The sequence below is a fragment of the Anguilla anguilla genome, chromosome 13 (assembly GCF_013347855.1).
Source record: "Anguilla anguilla isolate fAngAng1 chromosome 13, fAngAng1.pri, whole genome shotgun sequence".
Taxonomy (NCBI): Eukaryota; Metazoa; Chordata; class Actinopteri; order Anguilliformes; family Anguillidae; genus Anguilla; species Anguilla anguilla.
Genome location: NC_049213.1, coordinates 41,403,257 through 41,413,967, shown reverse-complemented (window position 1 = coordinate 41,413,967; position 10,711 = coordinate 41,403,257). Strand labels below are relative to the sequence as shown.

General features: G+C 41.9%; 1 protein-coding gene across 2 annotated transcripts in view; it reads right to left on the bottom strand.

The window, feature by feature from the left end:
• Positions 1 to 2,857, bottom strand: part of padi2 (peptidyl arginine deiminase, type II) — a 21,306-nt gene extending 18,449 nt beyond the window's left edge. The window contains exon 1 of one of the 2 annotated variants that reach the window (XM_035387960.1): positions 2,600 to 2,857. In XM_035387960.1, coding sequence (XP_035243851.1) covers positions 2,600 to 2,688 — 89 coding nt within the window. In that variant the 5' untranslated portion in view covers positions 2,689 to 2,857. Of the gene's footprint in view, positions 1 to 1,388; positions 1,637 to 2,599 lie in introns of those variants that run through there. The other variant, XM_035387959.1, reaches the window with a different exon arrangement.
• Positions 2,858 to 10,711: the final 7,854 nt, after the last annotated feature.

Here is a 10,711-nt window from a genome sequence, read left to right as displayed (position 1 = left end):
ATATCACTCACAATGCACAAGATGGAATTAATACCGAACAGCTCGTTCGGGGCAATAGGAACACTGACCACTGAATCTCTCTCTTCGAGAACAGAATTAAATAAATCTCTTCTTCAGCTGCATACTGCACACCAAGAAAGTATGATCGGAACAGTGCAACATACCATTACACTGGATACGTGGATGGGCGCAAAATTATTCACAATAAATTCTGAAAGTATTATTTAATAAATGTGAACTGAAGTGGGCTTGCAGTGTATCTCGCTGTTACTGCGTGTGTGCAGGCCTCCGTCTGCCATAACACGGAAATCCCCAGATCGCTATCAGTTCCCTACCTCCTGCACTGCTACGCAAGGTGACACTTGATTTAGTGCCCTTGGGCAAAGCTTCTGAATTACTTCAACAACAAAACAAAAAAACCCCAGAAGTATAGGCCTACACATAGAATATATAAAATATGTTTTCTATATTTTACCCTAGTTATGCAATGTAGCATTATTTTCTTGTCTAATTCCATATTCTTTCAACGGCAGTATTTAACGGTTTAGATAAAACAACAGTTTAGACAGCGACAGACTGAATGTATGTGCTACTATAGGGACTGCCGAGACTAATGTTGCTCAAACCCTCCTCTGTATGTTTGATTCGACTATAAACGGGAAAGTAAACAAGGACATAACTTTCCACACTGAAGAGCACAAACAGTGATGTAGCCTGCAGGGAATCTAGCCAGAATGTGTGGATAGACTCCCACCTCCATTATAGAGGCCTGAAACTGAATTGTGCTACAAAGAACAGGGCTTTTTGTTAATTGTTTCTTCAACAGGCAGTGTATTTCTCCAACGGTAATTAAATAGATTAAATACTATTCAGCAACAACCCGCATGGAAATTAGAAAGTGAGGGTGGAAACCACGAATCGTTTTTCTATCAGACTTTAAACTACTTGAAATGTTTTTATCTCCATCGGTGGCAGAGAAATGCCGTATCACGGTTCCTTCCGCCAAGTGAAACAAGGGGACTGAGTTCATGTTGAAAGACAATTAGTCATTTGATTCCAAATACTTACACATAACAAAATTACAAATAATGAAAATTTTGTAGCAAACGTTGACATATTAGAGATAAAATGTAACGTGTCTTTCACCTCAACTAGGATACGTGTGTTTAACAAATTCACGCACCAAATAAACACGCATTTACTTAAGAGCATTATATGCAGTCATCAGGATGAAGCAAGACAGGTGTCTGCTACATGCTACAACCCAACTGATTATCTCTTAAACTTTTGTAAAAACAAATACAAAACAATAGCCACAACACTACAAAAATGCAGATGTAACGGGAAAATAAATACACAAGTAGATAAACAAATAAATAATACCATACCTGTCTAAGTTTACGTTCAGCTCCGTGCCGACTACATACATCGCTGCTGTGGTCGTATCCGGCTCGATTCGGAGTGTCCGAGTTAAAACCATGGCTATTGGTGCTAGTGGACTGTGTTATATAAATTGACAAAAGTTGGACGAGGTGTCGCTGTGTCTCCAACAGTAGCACAATAGCAGTCTTGCTTACAGTAGGCAATCTAACCCGACTTCGTGGAAATAACAGGTATCTCCTCCCCGACCCGCTTTCTCATTCAGCCGTCTTATGATTGGTTAGTTTTCCGGATTCTCCAAGGAGACGCAATTCAGGTCGTCGCCGTCAGATGGCGCGGTTTTATATGATAAAATTTGCTTTGCGTTGGTATGACCCTTTTTAAAATCTACCCCGAAGCCTTTCATTCTTAAGACCTGATCTTACACCTGAGAATGCAAGCTACTGATCCAGGTCCGTGTCCAATAACTCTATCCTGCTATCTCCATAGTAGGCTAAGGAGGCGTCTTTGCGAGCTGTCCTAACGCATTAGCAGTCGCTAAAATGTGGCTGTTATGAGGATCCGTCATTCATCAGGCGAAGAAAGATATTTTGCAAACATTTGATGACACAGAGCCGAGTTAATGGGTGGAAGAACCACATGGAAAGGAAAGTCAATAGAGAACGATGACCATAAATAGGAGTAAGATTATAGTCCTTTATGGCTATACGTTGAGACCAAGCTACTTAAAAATGAGTGTAAGTTTCGTATTATGTAACGTCCACTGTCTATATAGTAAATCTCCAGTGTTAATTCAACTATAACAGAGCACATATCAGTCCAAGTAGGCACCACTTCATTCAGTTAATTTAGCACTTAACCTTTTACTGGATATGTTACAATGATGTACGAGTGGCCTAATTACGACACTGGTGTCACACACTCTAAAGGATGTGTTAATATCCAACACATTTTGTGTCAAAGTTATAACTTCAGTGTTACAAATATGCAATTAATGTGTTACAAAGGAGTACTTTATAACACAGACTGTGTTGAAAGTAACACAAAATGTGTTACCCTTAACTAGACATGGAAGTGTGTTAAAAAATTACACGTTATGCGTTATGTTTAACACATCTGTTCTGAGAAACGAGTCATTTGCGCAAAGCATTTTTTTAAAAGAATGGTCAGCTTATTCCCATGTAATGAAACCATGCATACGGCTGTTGCCTAAATTTACCTGCTGATGTTCACTTGCAGCTCTGTACCCACAACATACAAAGCTTTGGAAACGTCCTCGCAGGATAGACGGAATGTCCGCTGGTGCATGCTGGGTCGTCTCCGGGGATTTCCGCGTAGAATGCTGGAGATGCGATTTGTTCTCAGATGCAGAAATGCAGGCTATGTTTGGGACAGCAGCGTTGTATCTTCATAGAATATATGAGAGAAGGACGTATTGTGAAGCGAAGTTGAATGTCGTCTTTGTCTTTGATAGTACTGCATGCCACATCCCTAACCAATCCTTTAGAAATGTAAAACTTGTCTTTACACGCAGAGCCCGGCAGTAGCCTGTAGGTCTATTCCCAGCTGCCATAGCGTGTAATTACTCGCCTGCACTGTAACTCCCATATCTGAATTAAAAGTGATAGTTCACTTTCTGGGGTTTTTGACGTTATTTCAGTTTCAGGTTATGTTTTCAACTGGTTCTGGCAGTTTTATCTGCAGTGGGGGATGTACATGCCAGGGGTCCCCGGACTCGGCCCAGTGTATGCTTGTTTTCCTTCCGATCAGTCTCAATCCCTGAATTTCAACAAGCTGTTATTTTTTTCTTAATTAGGTGCTTTTCATGTTTAGAGGGATTATTTACCCTCTTGAGTGACATTATGCCAGAACCAGCTATGCACGCCATAAAGAATAAAATTCTCCTGTTTATTTTGTGCTTATTGTGTTCTATTGCAAACAATTGCATAAAAAGGGGTAAAACTGCAAATTAAAGACATAGGTGAATCAATAGGCTCCTAATTGCCTAAAGTGTGGACACCTGGTCACTAAAAAGGTTCAGTGGTTAGGGTTGGGGTTAGGTGGTTAAGGTTCAGTGGTTAGAGTTGGGGTTAGGTGGTTAAGGTTCAGTGGTTAGGGTTGGGGTTAGGTGGTTAAGGTTCAGTGGTTAGGGTTGGGGTTAGGTGGTTAAGGTTCAGTGGTTAGAGTTGGGGTTAGGTGGTTAAGGTTCAGTGGTTAGGGTTGGGGTTAGGTGGTTAAGGTTCAGTGGTTAGGGTTGGGGTTAGGTGGTTAAGGTTCAGTGGTTAGGTTTGGGGTTAGGTGGTTTAGGTTCAGTGGTTAGAGTTGGGGTTAGGTGGTTAAGGTTCAGTGGTTAGAGTTGGGGTTAGGTGGCAGATGGCTATAGGTCACACTGGGCCGTTAGGCCTGGATGGAATGCAAAAGGATAATGCAACATTTCAAAAGAAAGTAATCTACAAAGGCTGACTGTGCAAATGAGCCGCAACAAGAACTCTACAGAATAAAGATAATGCTGCCTACAGGGCTGCAGGAATCTCACAGCAGCATTTAAAGAGAACAATGGAGGATGTGTGTAGGGACTGAATTTCTGTTCAAATAAAGCACAGTAATACTGCATATTACCAGCTACATTCCCCCTGAAGCTCATTGACTCCAGTGGTTGCTGGAGGTATTGCAGTTTATTGAGCCTCTGGTGTCAAAAAGCACATTTGGACTGCATTTATATAGCGCTTTTAGCGTTAGGGGTTAGGTGTCTTGCTCAAGGACACTTTGACATGCCCAGGGCAGGGTTTGAACCGGCAACCCTCCGACTGCCAGACAATCGGCCTTACCTCCTGAGCTATGTCGCCCCATTTCCCCATGGAAGTTCATTCAAAACCATACATTTACCCTGGGAAAATTATACCATTTTAGACAGTACTTTTAAGTTCTAAAAAAATTTAAGACCTAACTAATAACTCTCCAGGGACTGAGAGAGACAGTGAGGGAGGGAGGGAGGGAGGGAGAGAGAGAGGGGGATATAGAGATTGCCAGGACATGCAATGCTGGGTGTGGCAACACAGTAGAAGATCTATCTATCTATCTATCTATCATGTATATAATATATATATTCATAATGTTTGGGTATTGCATGAATCTACTTCTAATAGGGAACGGTCCATATGTGGCACTGAATTAGGGTCAAATTGGATTTGATTTTAAATTTCAGAATGGATTTCAATAGCGGTATGAACCTTTAAGCAAAGTTACTTTATTTGAAACTAAAAGGGGAACTCAGTGCCCTTGGATGTGATTTCCAAAGGAATGCAAAACGTTATCCTTTGAGGGTAAAAATGTGTTCAGACCAAACCACTCTTATGAGACCATAGAAGAGGTTGCTGCTTGTCTGAACGGCGTTTAGTGTCGGATGATCAGTCGCCTTCTCAAACTCCTCCTCAGCCCTGCTGTCCAGCTGTGGAGACTCTTGGTGCAGTCCTGGAAAGCAGATGTCTTCTACTGAGGTCACTGCAATAATCACTTGTACCTGCAGGTTTTCCTCGAGAACAATGATAAAATCAGTTTGTTCTTCACAATATTGACCAGCCTTTAATTCAGACCCATGAGCTGCCCTGTTTGGCCCTGCTGGTCATCAATCCCCTCCAGCTCATTCAGAATGCTGCTGTTTCACTCACTCTCTCACTCTCTCTCTCTCTCACACACACACACACACACTCTCACTCTCTCATACACTCTCTCTCTCTCTCTCTCTCTCTCACTCTCACAAACACACTCTCTCTCACTCTCTCTCTCACAAACACACTCTCTCTTACTCTCTCTCTCTCACACACACACACACACACACACACTATTATGAAAACTTACACTCCACCCTGCATCCACTGGTTGCCTGCCTTATTGTCCCATCTCATTATATTATTATATTACAGGCATTTAGTAGACACTCTTATCCAGAACAACTTACACAACTTTTTACACTGTATTTACACTGCATCAATTTATACAGCTGGATATGTACTGAAGCAATGCAGGTTAAGTACCTTGCTCAAGAGTACAATGGCAGAGTCCAACCTGGGAATCGAACCCGTGACCTTTAGGTTACCAGACCAGCTCCTCACTACACTGCCGCCCAAATTCCAAACAGAAATGTAGCGTGGAACACGCTTTCATTAGCCATCTATGTTAGATAGACACTTGTTTTTGGCTACCGGCATGAGTGAATTGTTAGGTATTTACATGTAGCATGATGATATTTAAAAAAAAATACAAAAACAGAAAACAACTACAGTCACAATAGAGAAAATGCATTGATATTACATTAAACATTTCAGATTAAACTTAAGACCTACTGGTGACATTGCATTTAATATTTGGATACATTTCTCTTTCTCTGTAATGTGTTAGGGTTAGCTCTATGTAAACGGATGATCCGTTCAATACCCACAAAATATAGAGTTGAGGTGGAGCCATGATCTGCCTCCAAGTAGTGCTTTGCCGTTGCAAAATCTGTATTCCGTGTTCTAATTTAGCCATTTTTGTTCTAAAAATCCCGTTTCGTGCTCAGACGTGCGTTTTGAGACTGCACCTGCTCTGGCCCACACCTGGCCTCCCACCTGGACATGTAAGCACACGACATGCGTGGAGTTACAGTTAATCTTCTGCTCGATGGGAAGGTTGCGTCCTTTTGAGAGGTTTTGGAACACTTAGGTTTTCACAGTGTTATTGCAACATGCACAACCTACATAGCTTTTGTCAAATACCGGAATGTAAATGTGCTTTTATTTGCACAGTATGGATAGTTTTTTGTAATTTCTGCAGGAATTCATTAGTAAGTAGTAATTAGTGCATATGACTACTTTTTGAACAATCTGAGATAAGACTATTATGTTTTTTCAGATATTTTAAGTAGGGAACCCAAATGTGACCCAGTGCCAGCAAGCAAAGACTTTACCTATAGCTCACATAAAATAATAAAATGCTTAAATATTAGAGAATTACCTGGAAGCACTGATCTTGGGTGCATCAGCAGAGTCAACCGCACGTGTAAACAAGGAAAGGGTTAACATGTAAAGCAGGACACCATGTAAGCATATTGCTTCAAAAACTGCACTGATTGAAGGATCTGCTGTAATTCTGCTGAGGTTTTAAATTGTACACCACTGTTGGTATATACAGCCAATTAGCTCATTTAGCCAGGGTAATTCGTGGACACAAAAACCTGCCTACACACCAGCCCCTCGAAGACTGGAATTGCCCTTACCTTAGGTGGAAGGCTGCCCCCTATTGGCTCACAAACCAACATAACTGGTAACTTGGATTTGCAGGCTTATGCCCTTCCCCAGTGCTGACCAAGTCCAACCACTCGCTTTTCTCATGTTACTGTACACTGATGTGAACCTATCCCCCAAATTATATCTTGCCTTTATTCAATTTCCTTTCCATGATATTTGTGTAATGTAGGCTTAGGTACTTGTGTTCCAGGAAGCCTACTCCATTTAACTGTTTTACGCAGATTTTTCCTAAATTCACTAGGGGTCCAAGCAGCGAAGCACATACACTCACTCACAACTTGTGTCTCCATATCGTCCCTTAGCTAACAAGAACATTGCCCTTAGAAGGCATAGGAAATGTATGGGCTTCGTATTTAAAGTGACCAATCATACCAGTGAATACATTAGCATAAGTCTTCACCCCACCCCGGCCCCACACTGCCAAAAAACAATTCTACTCCGCGCGAGGAGAAAGTGGCTCTTCGCGACCGAGGAGAAATATTTTGCGAGCGAGTACAACTAGCTCGCGCGCGGCTCATTGTTTTACTCGCGGTGTTGAAATTTGCGCGCGTGAAAGTGGTTTTGTGCTCTCGCAGTGAATATCTGCGCGCGTGGCTGCTTGTTTTACTCGCGCAGTGAATATCTGCGCGCGTGGCTGTCTTTTTTTTACTCGCGCAGTGAATATCTGCTCGCGCTGATTTTTGGCATTAAATTGACGCCATATGCGTCTTCAACGTGGCCGTGCAACCGCCGCACATTGCGCACAACCCATTTTTACGTGTACGTGCAGAAGTATAAAACAGGCTTTAGTGTTAGGACATAGTAAAGGCCTTTATGCCTAGTGGCTAGGACACATCCATGGCAATGCAGTAGATATGTTGGGTGAAGGTATATGATCATGAGGGCAAAACCATTTAACCCTCCTATTATGCCTGGGGTCAATTTGACCCCATTCAATGTTTACTGTCTCTAAAAATATGGTTACCATACTTTTTCCAGCTAGATATTTCATGACTTTTCCTAACTTTATGGGGAAAACATAGCAAACATGAAATTAACTGAAAAAATCATTTTCAATGTCCTGTACGCATGTTGTATGCATCGGTGTTGTTGGGGTCATTTTGACCCCAAACTCTATTGTTATATAAAATCATCATTTTGATCTTGTTTTTGTTGTGTTGGCTGAGGGCACTTTCACATTAATTTGTGTGTGTGTGTGTGTGTATGTGTGTGAGAGAGAGAGAGAGCATGCGTGTGTGTGCGTGTGCGTGTGTGTGTGAGGAGAAAACATAGTTCCCACGAGATCTCTGATCATTCTCGTAACATGGGGGTGGGGGCAAACTTATAAAAAAAATTTAAAAAAAGACCAAAGCAAATTCCTCGTATGTGTAAATGTACTTGGCAATAAAATACGATTCTGATTCTGATTCTGATTCTGATAATAAGGGCTGCACACACAGCCCTCTAAACCATTGCTCTTTGCATTTGTGCCTCAACTAAAGATTTTGAAAATGACCACCAGACAGAGGCATATATTTTCTGTCACTGAGGTTCTGTCACAGATCTTGGAGGGTGAAAGTGATTTAGATGAGGATATGTCTGAGACTGAGGATAATGTTGAGGAGGACCCTGACTATGTGGCATCCTCCTCTGATGATGAGAATGAAGCCTTTGAGATATCACATTCTGACCCTCCTTTTGTTTCTCAACCAGCAAAAGATGCTCCTGTCATCTCTCAACCACCAAGAAACCCTCCTGTCATCTCTCAACCCCCAAGAAACCCCCCTGTCACCTCTCAACCACCAATAAACCCTCCTGTCATCTCTCAACCCCCAAGAAACCCCCCTGTCATCTCTCAACCACCAAGAACTGACATGTTCACTTCCAAAAATGAAGAACTACTATGGTCCAGATCCCCAGTTGAGAGACAGGGTAGACTTAGTGCTGCTAATGTCATCAAAATAGTTCCAGGCCCCACCAGATATGCTAGCAGTAATGTACAAGACATAAAGTCTGCATTTGAACTCTTCATAACACCATCAATGCAGAAGGATATTCTTGAGATGACAAACTTAGAGGGGAGGCGTGTGTATGGTGACAATTGGAAAGAGCTGGATGTGACCCACTAGCAATCCTATATTGGGATTACTGCAACTCTCTCCTTGCAAACCTGCCAACTTGTGCCATACAGCCACTACAGATGATTCAGAATGCCGCTGCCCGGCTCATCTACAACCTCCCCAAATTCTCCCACGTCACTCCTCTGCTGCGATCACTTCACTGGCTACCGGTCGCTGCCAGGATCCGATTCAAAGCCCTGACCCTTGCCTACACTGCCGCCAACAGGACAGCCCCCATCTACTTGCAGGACATGACTCAATTCTATGTGCCTACTCGACCACTCCGCTCTGCGGCAGCAGGGCGTCTTGTAACCCCTCCCACCCGCCCAAAGGGATCACAGAGCTTCTCCACCCTAGCTCCCCAGTGGTGGAACGAACTCCCCGTCCCTCTCCGAACCTCACCCTCACTATCCATCTTCCGCCGCGGCCTGAAGACTCATCTCTTCAGACTATACCTAGAATAACCACCACCATGCTGTATATTAAAAAAAAAAAAAAAAAAAACCTTTTTCCTGTCACTTGTTACATGTTGCCCCATCCCTGCACGTCTTGGTAAATTGTATTTGTCCTAATACTGTAGCTTATTGTTCTGCCTAGTTTGGCTTTGCAGATGTTAGACCAGGATAGTGTTCATTGTTCTCGGCTAGAAATAGCTGTACAAAATAAGTAATTGTACCTTACTGAACCCGTGTTCAGCAGTTGTCTACGATCATGAAAATGCACTTTTTTGTACGTCGCTTTGGATAAAAGCGTCTGCCAAATGAATGTAATGTAATGTAATGTAATGTAATGCTTATTTTGGCAGGAGTGTACAAGTCAAAAGGTGAAGCAACAGCAAGCCTTTGGAATGCTGACACTGGTAGGGCAATTTTTCCAGCCACAATGTCTCTGGAGACATTTCATGTTTTCTCCCACATTATACGCTTTGATGACAGGGAAACAAGGCAGGGTCGACATGAGCGTGACGCACTTGCACCTATCTCGTCTGAATGAAGAATTGATACCAACGGGTACCTAGTTGAGCTGTTATGTTCATTTTTTATCAAAACTCGGTTCTGGTGATTAATTTATTTTTTATTGGTGTTTCTTCATTATTGAATAACTGTCATATGTTACTTATTGATGTTCTGAAGTGTTTTCTGAACCTAAACATTTGAAATGTTTGACATTTTTCATATTTTTTCCTGGGGTCAAATTGACCCCGAACATAAAATGTTACTGTGCTTGATAATAAAAGGTGTATTTCTTTCCAAATGTTATTTTTCTTTTTTAATGAGCACTTAATACCAACATAAAGCCCTGCAAACACCAAAACATACTTTGTTTTCCATTTTAGGTCAATGAATGAGATTGTACAGTTATTTGCATATTTCGCAATAGTCATATAAAATCAATACTTGATGTATAAGGGGAGGATGGGGGGAGTCATGTTTTATTTACTGGGCTATTAAGATGGTCAGTAGGAAGGCCTAAAGTAGCTGAGAGAGAAACTTCGGTAACACTTTCAGTTACAATTATTTTCTGCAGGTTTATATTGCTGGGGTCAAATTGACCCCAAACATAAAAGTTGTTAGTTAATTTGAAAATAATAGGGGGGTTAAAAATCGCTCCATAGGGGGGCGCGATAGTGCCAGTGCTTGGACCCCTCCCAACCCTTGGAATCCTTTAATTTTGAATTTGAATTTGAATTTAAACAGAAGGGTCCCGTGTGAAGACCAGTGATAACCACACAGTAGTAGACATCCTGTATGCTTATGTCGGGAGTGAAAGGCAACACGGGAAGCTTGAACTTTGACTGATTACTTTCTACACAAATCCAAAGCAAGCACCGTTTTAACAGGGATCATAAACTCCCCGTCACTCCGTCATGACCAATAGGTGTGCGTGTACGTTTTGATCGATACAACAACTGACGAATGATAGAACAGTAAACACGTTCCAAGAGGC